At 48.4% G+C, this 23,920-nt stretch overlaps 3 protein-coding genes across 7 annotated transcripts in view; 2 read left to right on the top strand and 1 right to left on the bottom strand.

Moving 5' to 3' along the window:
• Nucleotides 1-2,184, top strand: part of CTDSPL2 (CTD small phosphatase like 2) — a 52,372-nt gene extending 50,188 nt beyond the window's left edge. For all 4 annotated transcript variants that reach the window (XM_063314517.1, XM_063314518.1, XM_063314519.1 and 1 more), the window contains one exon: nt 633-2,184. In XM_063314517.1, the coding sequence (XP_063170587.1) occupies nt 633-698 (66 nt within the window). In that variant the 3' untranslated portion in view covers nt 699-2,184. The remainder of the gene's footprint in view (nt 1-632) is intronic.
• A 1,953-nt stretch (nt 2,185-4,137) lies between these two features.
• On the top strand, nt 4,138-9,439 carry EIF3J (eukaryotic translation initiation factor 3 subunit J). Of its 2 annotated transcripts, none has more exons than XM_063313968.1 (8): nt 4,138-4,259; nt 4,343-4,452; nt 4,570-4,645; nt 4,730-4,821; nt 5,166-5,280; nt 5,582-5,740; nt 7,978-8,051; nt 8,546-9,439. In XM_063313968.1, the coding sequence occupies exons 1-8, from the start codon at nt 4,235-4,237 to the stop codon at nt 8,675-8,677; spliced, it is 783 nt and encodes a 260-aa protein (XP_063170038.1). In that variant the 5' UTR covers nt 4,138-4,234; the 3' UTR covers nt 8,678-9,439. The 2 variants fall into 2 exon arrangements, with proteins under 2 accessions (XP_063170038.1, XP_063170039.1); XM_063313969.1 differs by having other exon boundaries at nt 4,220-4,259; nt 8,486-8,588.
• Nucleotides 9,440-10,176: 737 nt separating this feature from the next.
• SPG11 (SPG11 vesicle trafficking associated, spatacsin) overlaps nt 10,177-23,920 on the bottom strand; it is a 63,156-nt gene continuing 49,412 nt past the window's right edge. Inside the window, exons 28-40 of the mRNA XM_063313935.1 lie at nt 23,362-23,524; nt 22,781-22,995; nt 21,582-22,341; nt 20,305-20,447; nt 20,015-20,216; nt 19,537-19,674; nt 18,745-18,878; nt 18,158-18,265; nt 16,739-16,907; nt 15,541-15,629; nt 13,393-13,548; nt 10,941-11,092; nt 10,177-10,781 (exon numbers count right to left, since the gene is read on the bottom strand). Of these exons, the coding sequence (XP_063170005.1) occupies nt 10,601-10,781; nt 10,941-11,092; nt 13,393-13,548; nt 15,541-15,629; nt 16,739-16,907; nt 18,158-18,265; nt 18,745-18,878; nt 19,537-19,674; nt 20,015-20,216; nt 20,305-20,447; nt 21,582-22,341; nt 22,781-22,995; nt 23,362-23,524 (2,610 nt within the window). The 3' untranslated portion in view covers nt 10,177-10,600. The remainder of the gene's footprint in view (nt 10,782-10,940; nt 11,093-13,392; nt 13,549-15,540; nt 15,630-16,738; nt 16,908-18,157; nt 18,266-18,744; nt 18,879-19,536; nt 19,675-20,014; nt 20,217-20,304; nt 20,448-21,581; nt 22,342-22,780; nt 22,996-23,361; nt 23,525-23,920) is intronic.

Genomic DNA, 23,920 nt, shown 5'->3' with positions numbered 1-23,920 from the left:
AGATGTCATCTGCACGCGTTTGGTAGGCATTACATTGAGTGAGACGACACAGAAGAAAGCCAAGTTCCTGACCGCCTGAGCTTTAACTCAGGAACAACTAAGGCTGGTGCGCTTTTCTCATTTAATCCCACCTGCCAGTAGGACCAGTTTCACCAAACAGAAGTTCAGTAAGAACTTCCCAACATTTCAGTAGCCATAAACTAGCCTAACGTGTTGGGTTCAGATCTGAATCGCTAAGCGGGGGACGTGACAGGCATCATGGTTTGGAAGTAAATTTAAGCATCTTGCCTCTACTAGTTTTTTGGTCAGTGAAACCACCCACAGTCGAGGAAACCCTGAATGGGGATTTTTCAGCATCCTTGTGTCTTGTTTTCTCTGGATGTAGTGGTTAATTGAAAATGCAATCCGAGGGATTTTAAAAGCTGTGGAGAGGAGTTCAGAAGGGGAATATTTCCTAGTTGGATTCCAGGCTTGACCCAGGCAGTGACTCTCTCTTGGTGGCTCCCCCCCCACCCCCCGGAACAACGAGCAGCAGTTTCTGGCCAGGCTCAGATTCCAAAGGTTATCACAAAATAATGTTATTGTAATACATGAAAGATGTTAAATCTTTGTTTTGCTTTCCCCACCTCTAGAATGAAGATGTTCGACCTCACATCAGAGACAGATTTCGCTTGCATGACTTACTACCCCCCGATTAAACTCAATCTTTTGTCAAAGAGCTGAAGGGACAGAAAATGCAGGACCCTTTTTTCTTTTTGGACTAGAACAAAAACATTGCCATTACTGTTGAAATTTTTGCATTTTTGTACCCTTTCTCGCTTTTCTTATCTCTGGTGCCCAGCAGTAATAAAGGGTTGCAGAAGAACTTTCTATATCGCCAAATGGAAATACACACAGTACAGTAGGTAGGCTAGAACAGAAGTGTCTTTAGATCTAGTGCAACTCCAGCTATTATTTCTAATGTACAGAACATCTACCGTTTTTAAAGAATTCTGTTTCTGCCACCAGCAGTTTATCCTATAAAAACACAGGATTTTATGAAATCACAGGGATTGAAAATGGACTCTTGTTTTCTCTCTGTTTGGTGCTCTCTAAGTGGGTTTGCAGCCACTTTGTGTTACTTTTAAAATTCTCATTTCAACAGGAATGGCCAGTAATTTTTTTTTCCTGTTAAGGTTTATAACCTTTTTACACTTTTGACCTGTATTCAATTTTAGAATTTCATTATGCATTCCTTTTAGTTGAGGTGGCTTCATACTTTTCTGGGAATAGCCAAGTTTTATTCATTTTTATTATTCAGTCGAATGGCCATTTTCCTGCTTTGTCTGCCTGAATACTGTATATTTGTTTTTTAAAAATTACCTAGTTTTATTCCATGTAAGTTTGTTTGTTTGTTTGTTTATATATATATATATATATATATACACACACATACACACACACACACACATTCATTCATTCATTCATTCCTGTAATATTCTACTGTAGTGGAAATCTTTTTAAAAAAATCAAGAGACTGGCTAGATAAGAAATATAAGAATTACTAATACTCGGAATAGTTAAACCATTGTGATGGCATGTGCTGTGGACAGATGATGTCTTGTGGCGGTGTGCACAGCTCACAGACAACTATCGGTGCCTCAGTCTCCTCTGCAGAGGAATTTGCTTGGTCTGATGCAGTTCCATTCCCGCTGCATCAGGATCCCCACAAGTGGAATACTGAGTGCAGGAGAGCATTTGAGAGCCCTGCATGGGTTGGCCCCTCTACTATGCAGTTCGTTACAATCAGTTCTAAGCTTCTGTGTGGCATGGTCCCGCCACAGTGACACTGCCTAATCCTGTGGTCCTGGACACTCCCTTGCTGCCAGTGCAGCTGACGCGCTATCATAGTGGTTTTCTATATTATACGGAAATAGTTTTCAAGCCTTGGTTCTCTAATGCAGGTTGTACAAGAGGCTGATATTTTTTTAATGGAGTGCGATCTCCTTTTAGGAGGCTTTTTATGGAAGGGAAAAATTTGTAAAAGCTAGCTAGCTTTGCCTCTAAACTGCATTGACATGCCACAGGCTTGGGCTGTTTTTATGTAAAGGATGTTGCAGAATGGCACTTTTTCTAAAGAGAAGTTTGATATTTTGTATGCTTGTTAAAGAACAGTATTGGAAATTAAAGGTGGACAACTGATAATTGAGAAGTATGTCAATTAATTTTTTATGTATATTACCTGTTACTTGTACAATTTTATTGTACAAATTACACACAGCTTCATTTTTGAATGAGTCCTTAAAATAAGGAAAATCTTTTTAGGAAAACATTTAATTTTTGTATTTTTTGATTTTAAAAGGCATGAGTTATAACTTTTTTCAATGTATTAATGAAGATTTTAACTTTTCATCAGGTTGAGTGTTTTCTTACTATATTATCTGTTATATATGTAGCTAGCACATGTGTCACTGAACTGTTAAAAAAGTTAGCATGTAGCAAGCCTGCTTTGTGGGAAATCATTACTCATTTAGCACAGAATTATGGTGGATTTTCTGCGAAAAGAGGAAAAGAAAAGGCATTTGCTATCCAGAATGCTAACTTTTTTGTATTTAAAGAAAGGTATTTTGCTTGCGGGAAAATGCTACAGATTCATTTTAATGAGAATCTTTGAATTGTATTTATCTTTAGGGCATCTGGGCATCTTTACGCTGTTTGTCTTAAATGTCTTTATTGAAATAAAATGTACATAATGTTACTATAAATATATATATATATATATATATACACACACATACACACACACATTATATATAATGTAAGCGTGTGTGTATGTGTGTTTTCCCAGAGGTAATCCCTGTAACCACGTTGATAGCTCATAACTCTTGTCAGCGGTCTCCAGAAGGTAGCAATTTATGCTTGTTTTGAGCCCATGGCTAGGCCAGAAGGCTAAGGGTGTATGTAAATGCCCACCCATTGATCTTCCCCAGCTTCAAAACAGAATTGTGAAGAGAACAATCTTTTTTTGAGGAACAGTGGATGCTTGCCTTTCGGAACTGTGTGTGCAAAAGGGAGTGAGTGTGTGATTTTCTTATGATAGTTTGCTATGCTGCATTCAGAGATTATTTTCTGCAAATCCACTAACAAGTAAATTGAACAGCAGTCCCCTCCTTGTATAAAATAATGGACATTTCTCTGTTATTTGAAGGAAATCTGTACAGCATCTTTTTAGAGTACCTTTTTAAAGCATATGTGTTTTCATGAACAAAAATTATAAACCACTGCTTTTCGTTAAGGTGGAACACTGCATATAATGAAACTTGTTCTGAAACTTCTGGTCACTGAAGAGAAAAAAATAAAAAAAAGAATGTGAGGTTCTACAACCTAAATGACTGGTAATATGGGTAACGATTTTATTTAGGACAACCAAATCAACCGCTGCAGGCTGCTCTGTAAATACATATTAAACTATCATTTTGTAATTTGGTGCAAGTCTGATTTTTAATTTCCAGTGTCCCTTTTCAGTGGAAAAGTGAAATTGTTTGATGGACGAGTCTTAGACTATAGTTTGATACAATTTGGGGTATAGATATCCTAAAGTAGAAAATTTAATGTCCCTTTGAGCCCAGTTTAGAACAACTAAGACATCTAAAATCGTGGTATGTTTTTAGAACAGGCAGTGGGTAGTAAACGACCAGGCTTCCCCAGTCTGCGCCGCTGACCCCCTTTCTTAGAAGGGCACCCGGAATGCTGGGGCCGGACGGCGCCCTCCCAGCGTCGCAATCCTGCCAGAGGCCACGGAACGGGCGCGGCGCCTTCCGCCCTTCCCGCGCTCTTCGGAGCGACCGGCGTCGTCGCCGGCGGGAGGCTCCTGATGTTGGGCGGCTCTGACCAGACCGGGGAGCGGGGTAAGGTTCCGGGAGGGCGGAGGCACTCGGCGGGCAGGGCTGCGGCGGGGCAGGCGGGCGACTGACCCCGAGACGGCTCCCTCCCCGCGCCGCTTCGCCCAGAGGACCGTCGCCAGCCGCGCACTCCGCGGGGCTGGTCCGGGCCCTTCCGCCCGCCGCCGCCGCCGCCGCCGCCGCCCCTCCTCTCGGGCGGGAAAATCGGGGCCGCTTGGTTCCCGCAGCCCCCGCCCCTTCCGGGGACGCCGCGGAAGCCGGAAGCGCGGCGGGGCGGAAGTACCGGCGTGCCGCGCGCGGCCCCTCCCTCCTGCTGGCCTGGGCGAGCCTCGAGCGAGAGGGCGGCGGGCAAGATGGCGGCCGAGGCGGACTCCTGGGGTAGGTCTGGCCGACCCGCGGCGCCCCCGCGCCCTGCTCCGGCCCGGCCCGGCCCCTCGCTGACCCCTTCTCTGTCCCCGCAGACGCGGACACCTTCGAGGCGCCGGACCCGCTGGCCGGGCACCTCCGGCCCACTCCCGCCGTGGTGGCCACGGACCGCTGGGCCGGCGAGGACGAGGACGACGACGTCAAGGTGGCCGGGGGCTTGGCGCGAGAGCGGGGCCTGGAACGGCTCCCGGGGAGGGCGGGCGGGCGGGAGAGGCCTCCCGGCGGGTGACCGGCGCCCTTCCTTCTGCTCTTCCCCGACCAGGACAACTGGGACGACGAGGAGGAGGAGGAGAAGGAGAACGAGGCCGAGGCCGAGGCCGAGGCCGAGGCCAAGCCAGGTGAGGGGCCCGGGCGGCGGGAGCCCCTCCTTGGGAGCCCCGGCGCCGCGGGCGGAAGGCCAATAACCTTGTGCCTTTTCACAGAATCCAAAGTTTCAGAAAAGAAGAAAGTAGCAGAAAAAATAAAAGAGAGGGAAAAGCTGCAGAAGAAAAAGCAAGAGGAGATTAAGAAAAGGGTAAGGCTCTCCGAGCGCCTCTCGCCCTGCAGGAAGTCCGGATCCGCTTTCAACGCCGCGGTCGCTGGCCCGGGCGCCTTCAGCCGCGGACAGATGGGCTCGGGGGCGCCTCTCTGGCGTTTAGACGGAGGCTGGCGCTGACAGCTCTTTGGGGAAACGTTGCGTCTCTAAAAACAATTGTGAAATGTTGTTAGGTAAGCCGAGTTTGGTCTGTACAGTAGACAATCTTTCACCCTCTCTGTATATCTTGGTCACCGCAGTGGCTTTCTTCTGAGGTTAGCGCGTATGCTGCCTGAGAGCTGATCGGGCACACGCCGCTATTCTGCTTTATATCCCCTTTTAAGTTAGAGGCATCGGAAGAATCTAAAGAAGTTACGCCAGAAGAGCAGTTAGCAGACAAGCTCCGGTTGCAGAAATTGCAAGAAGAGGCAGACCTTGAGTTAGCAAAAGAAACTTTTGGTAAGTTCGAAGGCTGTGCCAACCCTCACTGTGCTTAGCTCCATTTTGCTGATCCGGAGCACGTGTTACTTCCTATTAGAGGTGCAAAAGGTTGTCCAAATCCTGCTAAACCAGTGCTTCTCATAAACCAAAGCTGTTTGGGGTCCTCAGTTGTTTTTAAGAATGTTGGGGGGTCCTTAGACCAAAACGTTTGAGAACTGCTGCTCAAAACGTTTTTTCCTTGCAGAGGAAGGTGTCGTAGTGAGCTGATTCTTTTATATACTTAAGCAGCTGTTATTATACTTTGCTCATCTTCCTACAGGTGTGAATAACGTATGTGGAATAGATACTATGAATCCGTCATCAAAAGATGATTTTACGGAATTTGGGAAATTGTTAAAAGAAAAAATAACACAGTACGAGAAATCTCTATATTATGCTGGATTTTTGGAAACATTAGTTCGCGATATATGTATTTCGTGTAAGTACATCTTAACGAAACACCATTGTTTGCCCCCTGCTTAGCTTGGAAATAAAGGACAGGTTAGAACAGTAGTCCAGTGAGAAAAGCTAGGCCAATTAGGTTGAATTAGCTATTTAATTATTAACTCTTAATCTGAGGAAGTGTTTGTAATCTCGTCTACATTCTGTTTTAAGGCTACTGCTAAGATAGTTGGGCATTCCTACCATTGCCAGCTTTTTTTCTCTTCTACCTATCTGGTTACCTATTATTTATTTTAGAAGAAGACACCTGGGTGATTCCCAACATGTTCTGTAGTTTTCAGAAATAATCTAAATATACATCACCTCAATTCAGGATCATTTGAGGAGAAAAATCTCAGGTCATTTTCCTAAATCGTTCATCAGATTTATAATTTCTGCCCATTTTGGTTTGCATGTACTTTTAAAACTTTAAGCAGCTACTGTATTCTTCTACAAAGATGAAGCCCACTACTTTCTAGAGTTAAAATCAGTTTCTAATGACTGTGTTAAAAATTTATGTAGTATAATTCATTGAAGAGAGGAAACCTAACTAATTTAATGTATGCTTTTAAGGAAGTTTCTTTTAAAAAGACATCTATTATAAAACTGTCTTATTCGACCTACATCTGATGAGCCACAGCCTCATTCATCAGAATGGCCGTATTAAACATGTATCTTTGTTTTTCCTTGAGAAACAGTAAGCGTAGGCAGCACTTCCTTTAGATTTTTCCTTGCTACAACTCCCTCCCCCCTAGTAAAGGACATCAGCCCCTTCCACAGCTAAGGTGAGAAATGAACGTGGGGAGACCTCGCCCCCCTGCTGCCACTCTGAACAAGAACCCTTTCCGAGCTCAGTCTGTCACGGTTTATGGGAAAGCACGAAGTTACATGTTTGGAAAGCATTCACTTACTTACATTTTATTCTGCCACGGTTGCTGTAGACAGCTTTTGTGCTTTTTGTTTTGTTAATAAATTGTAATTATTTTTTTATTTTATTTTCTATTCTGCCTTTATTATCTTTATAAATAACTCAAGGCGGGTCAGAGATGACTCAGTGCTTGCACAGGGGACCTTTCACTCGTGATTAAAAGGAAAAGAGAGTTTAACGTCTTAGCCAATGTTGAGTTTATTACAGCAGAACTGAGCCAGTTGGTACCATATGTAGATATTCACACAAACTATTCCTCATTTTTCCTTGATGCTTTATAGACTAATCTCAAGTTGATAATGGGAGACATTAAATGTATCGTGGACAGCTTTACCCGTCAAATGTTGCCAGCAAGTATTCTGGGTGTTTTTTAAAAAGTATGTTAGCAAAAAGCAGTGGAGGAAGGGGCATACCTGGCTTCTCTCTACTCAGTTAAATGAATATTCATTTCAGCACTTAATATTTTTGTGGTGTGTACAAGGTAAATCAGCTTTATCTGTTAGTAGACGCCTTGAGAGGAACAGCCATTTTCAGCCCCTCTGAGGAATCTGGCAAGGAGTGCATTTTGTGCTCCTGTCCCACTGTTTTTGGAAGGAATTCTCTCTGGAGAAGGGGCACATCAGAGAAGCAAGGGGCAGCTCCACCCCGAGGCTTGAGGGAGCCAGGCCAGGAACGGGGGAAGAGCTGGACGTGAAGCAGCTGGCATCGCCGGGGGTTCCAGGGTGGCCGTCCCGCCTGATGGTTCCAAATGCTTGGTGGCTTTGCCTGTGGGGGCAGTGGCTGAGGGCGTCGCCATCCAGGCCCTCTGACCTGGGCCGAGGCCTTGGGTGGAGGGGGCGCCTGCGAACAAAGGCTCGTTTCAGTGTCTGGTCTATGAAACTTTGAGCACATCAGTGCGCAGTACAAAGCCCATCTTTTGGCAAATCAAATGTTCTGAAAAAACGTTAAGTTTTTACATTATTGCCCAATGGTGGATTTCACATTTTTCCTGTGAGCAGCATAGCTAGTCTTGTTTCTTGGTGGAGTGTGGGAAAGGAAGAGCTCTTGGTAGAGCCGGGCACTAGCTGGGCTGTCTCAGTTCTGGACTAGAGGTCCTTCTAACCCTGAGGTGACCTTCCTCACAACTGTGTGGTGTCTTTACCTACCCATCAGCTGCTGGCTCACCTACACGTTTCCCCAAAATACTTTTCCAGGTATCTCAGATGTTTTCTTGCCATGTAAGATTCCATTGCTGCCCTTCTTTGGAAGGCAGAAAAAGCCATTTCTGGAAAGCCTGTAAATAATCCTTCCACTCCTTGTTTCTTTAGTGGAAGTCGATGACTTGAAAAAGGTCACCAATTCCTTGACGGTGCTATGCAGTGAGAAGCAGAAGCAGGAGAAGGTGGGTCTGGGGCTCTTCTGGGATTGGCGGCTGTTGAGATGCTCCAGTGGCTGCCCATCCTGGATCCTGGGGGAGTGGCTGGGCTTGCGCAGGGATCCGTGCCTCTGCCAGCTCAGTTAGCCTAAGTGTTACGGCTCCTTGAAAACAAGTGCTGGCCTTAGACTTTCTACAGCTAAGACGACGTGTTGGTCTCTTCTTCTGGCAAGCGGGTTAATTGCTTTCTGGGGCAGTCTGTAAACTGCTCACAGTCCTGATTAAAGTGAATACTTGGCTGAGTACAGAATCCTGCCTGTCAGAATAAATGCAGAGGCATTTTGTTGGCAGGGTTAGGAGTTTCGTACCTTCCACATGTTCTGGATTTCAGCTTCTATCAACATCGGTTTCTTGGGGAAAACCTAGCGTGGTGGTAGTTTCACTTACTTTCCTTCTTCTAGCCCAGGATTGGGGAGGTCTGATGGTATTCATAGATCTGAGCAGTTCCTTTCTCCTTCCAGCAAAATAAAGCCAAAAAGAAGAAAAAAGGCGTGGTGCCTGGTGGCGGTCTGAAAGCAACTATGAAAGATGACTTGGCGGACTATGGTGGTTATGACGGCGGCTACGTACAAGACTACGAAGACTTCATGTGACCTGCCTGCCTGCCTCGGTTTGCCCACACGCCCCTAACCGTAGCACAACTCCTTCCTTCCAATTCTGCCAAATGCTACAATCAGAAAGTGCAGTATCTTTGTGCTGTTGGTCATCCTGTCCCGACTTGACACATCGGAATACCTGTCTTGATGCCGAGGGAATAAAATTATGAAGCTCAATTTTTTATTCAGTGATAGGAAATAATGGAATATCGATAATGTGTGTCTTCATAGCAGCGAAGCAGCACTAAATTGGACATTAATTTCGACGTGGCCGAAGTTGTATTATTACCAGCAGTTAGTAATAACAATCTTAACTGTACCTTTTTTACAAGACTCTCCCCAGAAAACAAAAAACAAAAAAAAGCAGTTTGCAGCAAATGCATGGGTTTGCAGTAGTATTAAAAATGGCTTTTCTCTGTATTAGGACTTGGTTTTTCAGCGGCTTGAGGGACTTGTGATGTCGCTATGAATTTCCCTGACTTCCAAGCTTGAAAGGGGCAAATGGGCTGTTTCTCTTGCACTGGGAAGGGGAGGAACCTTGTCTGAGCAGTTCAGTTTACACTTTGCTGATTCTTTGGGACAATTCTGTGTCACCAGGTTTTGATGGCTCTCACAAGATGGCTGTTCTTTCATGTATGGGAATCCTGCTTAGCAAACTGCAACAGTTATAATAGTTGGGCAAATTGTTATGTTCAGAATTATGACATCTACAAATGTTTTATAAAAGCAACTAATTTAATAAAATCACTACCGTGAGAACTGAGATCTTTGGTCAGTTTGTGCTTCTCGCACAGGCAATAACAATTGACAAGGGACCAAATCACCAGAGAAGGAAAACACCCTTCTCTCATCCCACATAAGTGCTCAGGTAGGGTGGCCCTTTCTGGCCACACCTTCCCCTCTTGCACACACACACGCACGGGCACACAACTCTCGTCTGATGTTGCCCTCCATCAATAGCCAGTGATTGGAAAGATTCTCCAAAGAAGAAATAGGTAATTTACCAAGACACATGAGAATGCAGCATACCCAGTGGGTCTTTCTTAACATGCAAGTGGCCAATTTGTGCTGTTTTTAAGGCCAGCTCAGTAATAAGTAGCCAGAACCGTGGTAGAGCTTCCAAAATAATCCCTGGAGGAAGGGGGGAAAGCACCAGGCCATCTTTTCTTGCCTTGACTTCCTAGGGCAGGACGGGATGTCTAGCCTGACTTGGCCTTTGGCCTTGCTGGCACCAGTGGGCCTGCCTGGCTACTCGCTCTGCGCTTAGCCGCCTCTCAGTAGTTTCTGAAGTGTCCTGCTTTCCCACACTCCAAATTAATAGAACACCAATATTTTCTGGTTCTATGAGCAATTCATGTGCCTGATACATCAAGGCACAAAACCACCAACACAAGGCAGAGTTGCCCACCTTTGCACATTAATGGAACGTGATGTACACAATGCCATCTTCCCTGGGTAGACCTGCCAGATTCTGCAGTCACTGAAACCCAAAATAGCACATTTACAAGGCTGCTTTAATAGGTACAATATTAGATCTGAAACAAAAGCTACCTGTCTCCTGGTAGTCAAGAAAAAACAATTCTGAAATACTCCTAAGGTTAAATTCAGGTATGGTTTTCTATTTTATTGTTTGGCCATGAGTTAATACAAAACAATCTCTGGCTTCAGCCAAGGAAGTTGGTCTTCAAATGAAGTTCTTACAATCCAGTGGTGGTTGTGTTCCATTCTGACTTCAGAAGTCAACGCATTCAACACCCATCCCAAGATACTAATACCAATCCGCAGTATTTTGTGCAGCATCTTGGGTACTCTTCCCCCACCACCCGAATGACTGAAAATGTAATTGCCCAAGCTTCTTTCTGGCTCGACAGGTTTGTGAGGGCACCGGCTGCAGCTCTGCTCTGCCCAGCCAGGATAAGCTTAATTAGCCAGCAGATCGTTCAGGCAGCAGCCTGTCTGGGTGTCGTTCAAAAGCATATTTACAACATCGTAGAACTGGTTGTCGTAGGCAAGCTTGTAATAGAGGTAAATGTCATCACAATAGGTTAGCAGCTTCTTCAGGTTTCTCAGGGCAGACTCGTTCGCCGTGTGCTGCTTGAACCTGGAACGAAGGCCGCTCGGTTAACGGATCGCTGCCGCTCAAGGAGTTCTGCCCCTTCGCCTTCTCCTCAGTTCTCCAAGAGGAGGAAGAGGGGAGAGGGCAGGAAGCGAGCATCCCCAGCTGCATGGGGAGGAAGGAGGGGTGGCAAAGGCAACTCACTTCTGGGCAACATCCTCAAACGTGCCGGCCTGGAGCAAGCCATGCTGCTTGAATTCTTCCAGGTAGCTGAAGTCGCCCTTCAGGATCACTTGCTGGTAGAGAACTTCGGACCAGTCTGGAACGAAGTCATAAGCCTCTGCCACCACAGCTGCCTGGAGAAAGGTTGGAGGGGAGGGAAGAGGAATTCTAGTGAGCCTTCCGGAGCAGGAAGGTGGCCTCTGAGCCACATCACAACTGCCATGTAAGAACAGCTGGTGCCAGTGCCGGTACCCAATGTCCATGAGACTCAAGCCTGGCAGCCTGTTGAAGCATCAGACCTGACCTCAGCAATTGAAAACGAAGACCATGTAAGGGGGCAAAGTAGCAAACTTCAAGAGCTTATTGTACAGTGGCACTTCAGGCACTTTCCCCAATGGCAGGCTCTGCCAGTTACTAATAGTAGTGGCAGAGGGACTGGTGGGGGGAGAGAATTCTGCCTTCAGAGACTTTCTATCATCTGCATATTTTGAAGGGTCTATTCTTCCAAATACTAGGGACATGGTGGCTCTGCGGGTCAAACCGCTGAGCTGCTGAGCTTGCCAATCGGAAGGTCGGCGGTTCGAATCCGCGTGACGGGGTGAGCTCCCGTTGCTAGTCCCAGCTCCTGCCCACCTAGCAGTTCGAAAACATGCCAATGTGAGTAGATTAATAGGTACCGCTTCGGCGGGCAGGTACTTCGGCGTTCTGTTTAGTCATGCCAGCCACGTGACCACGGAAGTGTCTACGGACAAACGCCGGCTCTTCGGCTTTGAAACGGAGATGAGCACCGCCCCCTAGAGTCGGACACGACTGGACATAATGTCAAGGGAAATCTTTACCTTTACCTATTCTTCCAAATGCTAGAGGAGGCTAAAAACTGTGGCTTGACTTTATTTATTTATATATTTATATTTCAAATTTAGTCACCCCCCATCTCACTTGAAGAGTGACTCTGGGCAGTTTACAATAAAACAAGAATAAATACTAATTAATACACAATAAACAGTGCGCTTAAATAAATAATATATTCCAAGGCATATATGGTGAATAAGAAGTTCTTGATTTATGGGAGCATCCTCAGGGTGCTAATCACCCCCAGGGTTGGTTACCCCTCCTCACGCCCCATGCAAGTTGGCAGAGCCAGGTATTCACCCCTTTCTGGAAGGCCGGAAGAGTGGGGGCCCGTCTTGCCTCTGGGGGAAAAGTGTTCCACAAGGCGGGGGCAACGGCAGACTTTTCCCTGAAATATCACCCCAAAGGACTCTCTTGCCAATATAACCCTGTAGTGTTTCTCAATTCCTGTTCTTTGCATGAAATGCTGTTGCATGCTCAGGGCAAGCCGTCGCAATCCCCACTGTCCGGGATGCCAGCTGCAGTGGGACCCGATCACACTGACAATCCAGAGTCTTCATCTGAGACTGACGCTGAACTGTAGGGCAAAGCTGGCTTCATCTCTGGACCTCCTTCATCCTCCCTGGTTTTTGCAATACCTCGCTGAGAGGACTAGAAAGCTTTCACAGTTGTATGCTGTTTTGGTTGCTTTTTATACAAACACTACCCAGCTACAGAGTTTGGATTTTTTAGGTGGTTTTATACATTACACCACATTATTCAAAAAGCTATTAATAAATAAGAAGTACAGGTAGTTCTTGGGTTATTGTGGCTATTGGGACTGGGATTGCCGTCGCTAAGCGATGCGGTCATAAAGCGGGACATCATGTGACCGCATTGCTTAGTGACAACAATCTCAGCAGTCCCAGTTGCCGTTGTAACCCGAAGACACGCGGGTTGTTAGGCGGGAAGTGGCGGGAGTCCAAAGTAAGGAGTGCAGGGGTGCCACTGGGTTGGGGGAGGCCACAGAAGGTCCTGGGAAGGCCAGCGCAAGCCGCACGTGAGTTGAGGCGGCTGGGAGAGGGCTTGCAAGGCCTGGTGCAGGCTGTGCACAAGAGCAGGAAGGCCAGAGGTGGAAGGCGCACGTAAGCGCAGGAGGGGATGATGCAGCAGGGCGCGAATGCACGAAGGCCAGGAGGACTTCCCAGAGCAACTCCGACCTTCCCTGCCGGCTCCCCATTGACTTTGCTGCGGGAAGCCGGCAGGGAAGGTCGCAAATGGCGATTGCGTGACACGGGACGCTGCCACTGTGGTGAGTGCAAGCCAGTTGCCAAGCGCCCGAATCGTGATCACATGACCGTGGGGGTGCTGCGATGGCTGGAACTTTGAGGACTGGTCACAAGTGCCACTCGTTCAGCGCGGTCACAATTTGAACCGTTGCTGAACAAGTGGTTGGTAAGCAAGGACTACCTGCAGGTGCTTGGGTGTATGATAGGAAGGAGGTCACCTCCCAGAAGTGACAGCCTTCTAATTTGGCATTTTTCTTCTATACCTTTAAAGATAAACCAAACCATCTCTTCTAGAGAGTGACGGTCCTCCTCACCTGGTAGAACCTGGGCAGTGCCAGGATACACGGCAGCAAGCTCTTCCTGCTCAGGTTAATTAGCTTGGTGCTGTGGTGACTAGTCAGGAAGTGGAGCTGCAGAGTAATGAGTTTGGTCAGCCTCCTGCAGCGCAAGGACTGGCACACACAGAAGTCCTAAACAGAGGAGCAGGAACACATCAGGCAAGCAAGAAGGGAACAGCTGGGGCAACCGTCTCTCCCATTCCTTTCCACCCGAAAAGCAGAATGGAGACATCAACATTGTCACATATCCTCCGCCCTCTGGATCCTAAAACATCTGAGCAGGATTCCTGGCAAATCACAGGTGACACTACTGGTGCTCTGCTTGCCGACTTATTTATTTGTTTATTTGCTTTTCAAATTTTGTCACTGCCCATCTCCCTCAAAGAGGGACTCTGGGTGGTTTACAATAAAACAAACAAACAAACAAAAAACAGATTAAAATACAATAAAAACAGTACCTCTTAAAAATATAAATATAAAATACAGAATCCAAGATATTATGCTTTAAGTTCATTATGTGAGGAAAAATGGAAGCATCAGAGCTTGGCTAGCAACAAGGCAAGAGAAGGAGCACGGGATGTATGATGGTAGAACTGTACAGCTGGAAGGCATTTCTTAGGCTCACTTCCCTGCTCCAAGCAGGAATTCGAATTCTGCAAATGCTGTAAGGGCAGTTGTCCTGCCTCTGTCCATCTCAAACACACCCAATGGAGGGCAGCCCACCACATCCCTGTGTAAGTAGTTGCATTGTTGAATTGTTCTTACTGAGTTTTTTCTAAATCTCAGGCAAAATACACTTGCCTATAATTTAAATCTGTCAAGTCTGTGTCCTGTTCTTCAGGATAAGAGAGAGAACCTTCTATATGTTGTAGTAGTAGCAATCATAATCATAATCATATATGCTGCCAGGCTCACAACAAAGAAAGTACAATAAAACCAATAAAACACCAAAGACGGCAAGAATGACAAGCCAGACAGGAACCAAGGAAAGGGGCGTCACTCTCCCTCACCAAAGGCCTGGGGAGGAGCCGGGCCTTTGCGGCTCTTCTGGACCACAGCAGAGGGGGGCCACCTGGGTCTCTGGGGGAACCTCATTCCCCAGGGCAGACACCCTTCGGGTATCGGAAGAGTTCAATCACCTCCTCGTCAGTCCTGGCAAGTGAAATACTCCTAATCCTTTCACTGTCGATTTCCACAGGAAGAGGGGCCGGGGTGTTCGTTTTCATACATTGCGTTGCTGTTCTTGGTCTGCACCCTCTGCTCGCTGCCTGGAATCACTGCCAGGAGATTGGTGGCTATCTAAGTTGTCTAAATAAATCAGACTTCTTTCTTGTGATCTGTTAATGCATTTCCTTGCATATAAGGGAAACTGCATATACATGCGCCAAAAACAAATATTTGAACATCTTTAACTCAAGAGTATTATGCCTTAGTGAATAACATAGGAGCAAACAGAAGAAGGAAGCAAGCAAACTTTATCCGAGGTACAGAAAAAGGAGAATGTGCCAGGAAAGTGTATGGAGAACTGGAGTCTAATTTCTAGGGGAGCCGTGTGACACCTGGGACACAGTAGGCTTCGGTTTGCATGATGAGGGGTGGAAACTGGGAGTCGAAAAACAAGAACAGAGAACAGGAGTAAGAAGGGAACAACAATAGCTACTTGACGCCATGACAGTAGAAGGAAGGGAGGAGGCCGCTGTCGGGAGCAGAGAGAGGGTGCCCCGTGACTCAGCAACCGAAGTGCCGTCCTTCCAGGTCTCCACAAGGCTGCCCGTCAGAACGCCTCAGATGCAAAAGGTGGAAAGAGGGGAGGCGGCAAGGGGCACCTTTCCAAGGAGGCCTCGCCAGACTGACAGGGACGAAATCGACCCGGACGAATGGAGGTGAATGGAGACGGTGGTGGTGAAGTGAGTGGTGAACAGGCAAGCGAGGAATGTTCTGCAGAGACCAGCCAATCCAAAGGACTCTCCTTAAACAATTTAAAGAAATCTTCTATTTTTTCTCAAGGAAGAAATGACAGGAATCCCTAGGTAAGATACTGAAAACAGAAGCAAGACTGGATCCTTTGGAACAGGTCACACGTCTGAGATCACCGTGACTCTAGAGGCCTACCCTATGTCTTACCTTGGAGTAGCTCTCTGCAGCATCCAGGAAGAGGGTGAGGGCCTTCATCAGGAGCTTTTTCAAGCTTGGCACATTCTGAAGGCTCTCCTCTAGAAGGAAGAGAGCAGCTGACTGTTTGGGTCATCGTGACAACCCCACCACGGATCAGGGACATTTTACAAAGCCCAAATAGCAACAGCCACCTCCTCCAAACTGCTCTGTATACACGTGGCCAGTCTCTCTCTCTCTCTCTCTCACAGGTGCAAGGTGAGTACCCTAAGAACAGATGGTCCTGCTACTACCTCTAATGGGATGAGAACATCTTCACGACGTTAGAAGAAATCTGGGGGGCTGTGAAGTCTAACCACCGCTTAACAAAGGATGCAACTACAAAAGTCTTGGCTTGAAAAGCTCAGGACTGAAGTGGCTTCCTTGGGAACACCCCCTAGCAGAGAAGACTGCTCCACCACAGCCATCCTTGAAATCCAAACTAGGCCAGCGACAGAAGGAACCTCGTTTTCTCCCCAGTTCCATCCCCTGGAACGGCAATGGGAAAATCCGGTTGGCAAAGGATGATTGATTCAATAGGACCAGGCTCCAAAGCGATACTGGCGTAAGAGCAGCAGCCATCTTTCCTGGTCTCACTGAATCCAGGCTGCTAAGCCTCCTCCGAAGGACAGTATTTGGCACAGACTTAGAAGACATCTGCGTGCTGTTGCACTGCGACTGCCACAGGGGGCTCTTTGCCCTCCCCAGCAGCAGCCAAGAGGCAGCTTAATTTGCAGAACTGCTCCCTGGATGCTTGCAGAGTGTACTGAAGCCCTGCCCAGCCAGGTCCACAGCAAGACTCCTGTCTGTGAAACACGACCCCCAGCATCCTCATCCCTGTCGTCGTTCAGCGACACTTGGGTGCCACAGCTGGCCTCCCCGGTTAGAGAGCACTCCACCCAGTTGTGGGGGATGCCTGGCTCTTGGTAGCCCAGTGGAGGGACTACGCTGCCCGTTCTTCTGCTATCAGACACCTGCCAGACCCATTTTTAAAACTCCTCAAGGCCTGGGGAAAGGACAGAGAGGAGATGGCGCTTGTAGAGCTTTGCTTCCTCAGGAGAGGCAAGATGAAAGGCAAGCAGGCACGAGGAAACTCCGACGAGCCCAGCCCGATGGGCCCCTGAGCACAGGCTCCTCCATCAAGGACCTACCTGGGCAGATGAGGACTTACCCCACGGCTGAGATTCAATGAGCTTCAGCTGGATGTTGGCTGCAGCCTCGTGGTTCTCCCCAATCTCCCGGCACATGCTGAAGCAGAGCGCAATCATGTTGTGCTTCTCGCTGTCTCCTGGGTGGCAACGCTTGATGTAGTCCAGCAGGGCTGTCTTGAGCGTCCCGTTCTGCCAAACAGAGGGAAGGGGACAGATGCAGCAGAAGGGAACCTGGCATCTTGCCAGCTACAAGTCTAAAACTCTCCCCAGCTGCCAGAGACATCCTTCACAGTGGCAGAATCCCAGAGATGGGGGGCCCCTGAGGCTATCAGGTCCCAACCCCCCACTCAGCACATCCCCAGCTGATGGCCGTTAGCTTGAACATGTCCACCAAACCGGAGCTCGCTCCGGATCAGGGCTCCACTGCAGAGCTGCTCTTACAGTGGGATGCTTTTCCTAACACTGATTCAGAATCTACCTTCCTTTCACTTAAATCCAACATTCCACATCCTGCACTTTGGAATGGTAAAAAACAGGCCTTGACTTTCTTCATGGCAGCACACTTTGAAATACTTGGAAACTCTAGGCACTAAAACTTTCCTTGATTGCCATTTAACGTTTTGCATGCTACTCTCCAAACTTCCGAAACAGTTTCTGTTCTCTTTCCCCTTTCTAAAATAAAGTTTAAATCAACAATGCTGTGTGCAGTTGATCATATTCCAAAAGAGGAGGAGGGACCTGCTTCCCCAAGTTGTAATCAAAGCTCCAAGGCCAGGAATTGGGGCTACAGAAGTAATAATAGTTTTTGTTGTTGTCAGGAAAACAGGAGGAGGGAGAAACTATGTATGCTGCCCAGAATTATACAAAATAAAAGCAGGATATAAATCGAATAAATTATCATTGTCATCTTTCCCTATTACTTTCCAGTAATCCACTGTACCATGGAAGGAAAAAAGGGCTGGCGGTGGTGGGACAGTGGTTCTAGGGGACTTCTGACAGAGGAGGTGGAGTCCTCCCATCTTTCTATGAGTCCAGCACCTTTCTGCTACAAAGATATATTATGTATACAAGCAGTGCTACAATCTACTTAATCAAAAAATGGGAGGAGGTTAGTTTGACAGGATTTGTTGTTAACAAATCCATGTTGATTTCTGGTAATGACTGCACTGTTTTTATGCCCTTAAATCTTTATGATCTGCTCTAGAATCCTGCTAGATACAAATGCCAGACTGACTGGTCACTAGTTCCATGCAGTAACCCTCTTTACTTTTTGAAGATAGCCTGGAAGGACAGGATGGGGTGAGGAAGGAACACAAAACTGCCCCACCTTGACTCTCTTTGGCGTAAGAGGGAGGAAGAGCCCCCAACCCCTGAACACACTGCATCTGTACCAAATAAGTAGCGGACTGGGGAAGGTAGATCTTATCCGTAATACCTACCGGGTCCAACTTCTTTCTCATGAGCACCTCAAAATAATGTTTTTCATGCAGCAGGTCAAAGATGTATGTCATCTCATTGTATCTGCCAATGCCAGTGAGAAGTCGAACCTTCGGGGAGAGAAGAACTTTCGCGTTAGTGAGGCTGAAATGCCCCATCCAACATGACTGCCAAAACTCTAGGATTATTAGGTCACCCCTAATAATCTAATGGTTGGGAGAAGCCAAACATTCACAAGATCCACTCCTTCCGAGGGGCATAAAGGTGTCTGTGGAGTATCTGCCGCTTCCTGAAATCCAGCGTTTCAGAAAGGGTGTCTTAGAGCTCTCCCAGCATCTCCCCGCCCTCTGTTTAGAAGCTGAGAATTAGCAGATACTGAGGTCAGGCGAGGAGACTGGCCTGCCACTCACTTTGCACCGAAAGAGGTGGCAGCCTTCAGGTAACAGCAGAGAATACCTTGCGGCCGCTTTACCCCTGGTGACTGGGAGGAGTAAGTGTCTGCTTCACAGCAGCCTGCTCTAAAATCCGCAAGGCCAGGGGATGGACACGGCAACCGCAGCCCATGCATATGCTCAGAGGAGTTACCCACCACAAGACCATACTCTTCACGTGGTGCCAAATGTTCATCTGTGAGCAGCCGGGCAGCTTGGAGGACACGAGTGATCCCTTCCATGTGACAAGTCAAGCTGAAACAGTTGTGGGCCAGAATCAGGAGCTCCGTGGCTAAGGAAGGAGAGGGATGTCCATGAACAAACACTTGTATTGCCCGTACGCTGGCCCTGGTGCCCTCCCACATGCTACTAAACTACAACTCCCAGCAACTTCAGCCAACATGGACAATGATAAGGGATGCCGGGAGTGGTATTTCAGCCCTGATCCAAAAGAAAGCCAATGTTCAAAGGAGAGGACAGACAGCAAGATCATTGATTCATCATCTGCCAAACGAGAACCACCTCCGGGTGTTTTGAGGACAAAACCAGTTTCTCCTAGCTGCAGGCACCCACCTACTACTTTGTTTCTCTTGGAAACATTTGCACATCGCTAAAGAGCTCAAGCAACAAGCCCCAAAGGCGCCCAAGACATCCCCATGTGAGCAACGGCTTCCTGGCTTTGATCATCACAGTCATGTGGCACATTCTCAATATGCGCCGATATGGGCGATGCAAAAAGAGTGAACAAGAGATACAGCATGAGGACGTGGCCAAAGCCCAGTGGGAGCCATATTCCCCAGGCCAACAGATCCTCACGAGAGCTTTGCCAAAGTATACATGTTTTGGACTTCAGTCTTAGTCGAGGCGCAAAAGTCCTCATACACCTAATATGATGGGGTATCTGAACTCCAACCCCGCAAGGACCCCCTTTCTGCCCACCATTAACTCACTGCAGGCAAGCTCCCCATGCAGCACAGACGAAACCTTATCCAGCAGCTTCGTGCCAACAAGTGTGTGGTCCTGGCAAAGCTTGGCCAGTTGCAGGAACCTCTGGCTCTCCTCTGCTGGATTTAGAACTGGGTTTTGCTCTGTACGTAAAATAAATATTACTTTAATTGCACATTCAACTCTTCACAGGTTAGGTGGACAGGCAGCATCTCCCTCTTGTCCAGTCCTAGGAATTATATTCCTTCAGGAGCGTGACCCAGTTTGATTAAATAATGCTACATACAAGCTACAGTCACAACAGCACTTAATGGTTTAAGGCTTGTGAATCACAGCAATGCAGAGCAAACACTGCGCAGCAGCAACCAAACGACAAGCGTGAAGGTACAAATGCAGGCCAATTTCCAGGGAGCAATAAATCCCGGGAGCCCAACACAGAGGCAGGCACTTGTGTCCCTCAGCAGAAGCAACCAGCGAACTTACTGCCTCTTCCTCGAGAACGGGCCAGCAGCTCTCGCGTGACCTCTTCTGCCACGAGCTCAGCCACGGCCTCTGCCTCCAGTCCCTGATTGGTGATGAAGGCCTGGGCCTTCTTGTACCAGTCTGGCTGCTGGGAGGACAGGATTGCCTGAAGCAGCTTCTCCGAGTCGTGGACAGCAATCTCACTGAAGGAACAGCCAAGCTCCTGCAGAGCGTCAGGGGCAGATCGGAGTCAGACGGCAGGATGGCTGCCCACCTTTCACCCACCCTGATTCCGGGCCCCAGGTACGTACTTTGGAGAGTTCGTACAGGCAGAGCGTCTGTCGACAATAATTCCGGCCATGCACGCATTCTGCAAGTAACGCCTGCAGGCTTCTGACAACCCCACGATCTGGAGAGAAGCCCCCCATGGAGGACCAGGAATCAAGGCTTGAGTCTGAGAACAAAACCAAGACACTGAACAAGTAGCCAGTGGAATCTGACAGGCAGAAACCCAGCTATGGGGTGGTGGGGGTGGGCTGGCATCACAGTCCAGCAGGAATTATCCAACTCTATTCAGAGAGGGTGGGATCAGTCCCCACCACTTGCCATGCTCACAAACTCTGAACCAACAGGTCCTCTGGACTTGCAAATGAACTGTTGAACAGCTTCATCTTTCTCTACCCATTTCTGAAGAGGGAAAATGGTCCAGTTAATCCTCAACTTACGACGGCAACTGGGACCAGAATTTCCATCACCAAGCAATGCAGTCATAAAATTGCCATCGTTAACCAAATCCCACGGGCGTTAGGCAAGGCAACTTCCTGCCAGCTTCCCACAACCAAGTCAGAGGGGGAGCCGGCAGGAAGTTGCAAGTCCCAGGCCGGCCGGCAGGTAAGGGGCTGATGCCAGGTGGGGGAGGGAGCAAGGGAGGCACAGCAAGGCATGGGGAGGGTGCAAGGGTGGCATGGGGAGGGTCGGGGAGGGTGCATGAAGGTGTGAGGGAGGTGCGGCAGGGCTGCACAGCAGTGTCCAAGTGGCAGGTACAGCACAAGTGCAGAGGGGCTGGGGGAGGGTGCGCGGGTGGGGGAGACTTACCCCAGTGGCTTGCGACCTTCCCTGCTGGTTTCCCCACTGACTTTCTGAGGAAGCCGGCAGGGAAGGTTGCAAGTCACTGGGGTAAGTCTCCCTATGCCCGTGACATGCACACCACTGTAAGTGAAAATGAGTTGCCAAGCACCCAGATTGCGATCACAAGACTGCGGGTATACTGGGACGGCTGGAACTCCGAGGACTGGTCCTAACCGCCATTCGTTCAGCACCATTGTAACTTTGAGTAGTTGCTGAATGAATGGTCTTAAGTCGAGGACTGCCTGTGCTGATTTTGAAATGTCAGAACAGCAAAATTTAAGCAGGAGACCTACATCCCCTGTATAAATGGCTGGTGGCAAAACTCAACTCCCACTGCTCTTCCTGCTCCATTACAGGAGGAGACTGGCAGACCAAGGAAATGTGCCATAAAGAAGGAGCATGTAGATCTGCGAGAGAGGCTCTGGTCTAGCTCAGATGTTTCAGGGCGGGTGCAACTTACAGCAGTTCAACAGTTTTTTTTCAGGCTCTGCTTCTCTGTTCCTCCTGCCTTCCTCTGTTCCTTCAGCTGCCAGAAGAGCCTGGACCTCTGGATGAAAACAGTCCTGAGGGACCTCTCCCAAGGCCAGCGTTCTGCAGTGCAAGATCAGTGAGACATCTCTGCTGTAGAAGTTAAAATACCGGCAAACCCGGGCAGCTTCGTGCACACTTCCTTCATCTAGAAGACGCCCAATAAGAAAACTCAACGATGCCACTTCAGCTTCAGAAAGCGTAATTTGGGACATATCCTGGGAAGGGAACCCTCCAAGCTCCAGGTACTTAGGGATGTTTAAAGCAGCGACCTTAGAAAAGGAGAATTCCTTGGCTAAGGAGTCGAAGGACAGCTCACTACTCATGGAACTCTGGTGGGGAACTCTGGGCTCGATCTGCCCTGTGCCTCGGCTTGCAGCCTGCCGCGTGACGTGGCACAGCCAAATTTCCTTCTCTATCTTTTCCAGATCATCAAGAGGAACTGGGTCACTTTGGACAAGCCAGTGTCCAGCTAAAGTAAGCAGGAGTTGCCTCTCTAAGATGCCAGATGCCCTCTCGTCCTCCAGGCCCTCAGACACCAAGTCTGCCTGGGCTGAGAAGAAGCTGGAGGCAGCTTGATTCGAGATGGCATTTTGCACATAGTTCTCATGGCACTTTTTCCAGAACTCAGTTCTTGTCCGTTCTTGCGTCCAATGGCCAACCTGTTTCAGGAGGGTGATGCTTTGGAGCACCTGAAAAGAACACAAACAATGAGAACCAGAATTGCTCTACTGTGCAGAAAGGAGAGACTGAGAGAGACTGAGTGCTTGTGTGTGACATACACAATCTCATTAGTCCATGGGTGGCTCATACCTGCTCTGGGATCCCCCGCACTTGCTACTCATTCCCTCTTCCAGGCAGAAATTCAGTGAACTCTGGAGATTTGGGTGCACAGCTCCCACCACTGCCTTCACAGGTCAGGCTGCCTTGGGCTGGCAGGGCTGGTGTCCCAAACGGCCCAGGGAAACCAGACTGCCACTCCGCCATTTCAGATCCGTGCACTGAGCTACCCTGACGGGGGGAAGGGGAAGCAGCCTCCAACAGCTATGTGGACGGCACTAATTTTGCAGCAGACAGAAATGGAGCATAATCGACCAGAATAGAAACCAAAGTGCCTCAACTCCAGCCCACCTCCTGAACGACCACACTGTCTACGGGCAGTGCCGCCAGCTGTGCCACCTCACGAGCCACTGAAAAAGAGCTGCTCTCCTGCAGCTGCTCCAGAACCCTTCGGCACTCCTCCTGAAAGGCCTCAAAGCTGTAGCTGCTTAGAAGGTCCCGACTGACCGAGACAGGCGAATCTTTCAGGATGGCACCGAGGGCACTCAGCTTCTTCATGTCTGACCCTGCATCCAAACAGAAGAAGAGCAGTAGCCACAGGGTGGGGGGCAGCCTGTGACTGAACGTGAGGGGGACTCTGGGAATGGAGCGAAGGGGCCCTCGCCCGAGTCCCCCCCTCGCCTGGAGGCCCATCCCGGAGGCGGCGCAGAGACAGGGCTGCAGCAGTGGCAGTCCCCCCGCTGGGAGAGGAACAGCAGAGCAGCCCTGCAGCTAAATCATCCAGAAGGGCCCAGAGCCCAGCATCCTGTCCCCAAAATGGTTACCCAAGAAGTCCACCAGCAGGGCAACTTACTGCTACCTGTCTGGAGCCCCTAAGCTCCAGCTGGCAGAGCAAACAGCAGCTACGGGGAAGAAAAGGAAGACATCCTTGCCATGTAGAAGAGCGGCTCCTGCATCTGCAAACAGCTGAAGGAGTTTCCTGAATTCATACTCTGTTCTGCACTGCCGCAGCATCAGCCCGAGGAGGAAGGAGGCCTGCAGCTCCAGCCAGGGCACAGGGAGGATGGGCAGCAGTGTTTTGTCCTGGGCTTGAAGCTGCACGAAGACCAGTATTTCATCATTCAAGGCCATTTCAAAACCCTTTCTCTTCAGCTCTGGTACGAATTAAAACTGCCACTCAAGCAGCAAGCATTTTGGTAACTGGAAACTATGTGCACAAAGAAATTTTTGTACAGGTAGTCCTCGCTTAACAACCACAATTGCGACCAGAATTTCAGTTGCTAAGTGAAGTGGTCATTAAGCGAATCCAACCCGATTATACAACCTTTTTTGCAGCAGTCATTAAGTGAACCACATGGTTATTAAGCGAATCATGCCGTTCCCCATTGATTTTGCTTGCCAGAAGCCGGCTGGGAAGGTTGAAAATGGTGATCACGTGACCATGGGAAACTGCGATGGTCATAAATGTGAACTGGTTGCCAAGTGCCCAAA

This window comes from Candoia aspera, chromosome 13, assembly GCF_035149785.1.
Source record: "Candoia aspera isolate rCanAsp1 chromosome 13, rCanAsp1.hap2, whole genome shotgun sequence".
Lineage (NCBI taxonomy): Eukaryota > Metazoa > Chordata > Lepidosauria > Squamata > Boidae > Candoia > Candoia aspera.
The sequence above is the reverse complement of the archived record's forward strand: the minus strand, read 5'-3'. Positions and strand labels throughout refer to the sequence as shown.

Bases quoted from the DNA above. Each gene is read 5' to 3' on its own strand.
- EIF3J (XM_063313968.1), top strand. From the start codon at position 4,235: ATGGCGGCCGAGGCGGACTCCTGGG. The intron at 4,453-4,569 runs GTGGCCGGGGGC...TTCCCCGACCAG, and splicing joins ACGAGGACGACGACGTCAAG to GACAACTGGGACGACGAGGA. The intron at 5,281-5,581 runs GTAAGTTCGAAG...ATCTTCCTACAG, and splicing joins GTTAGCAAAAGAAACTTTTG to GTGTGAATAACGTATGTGGA.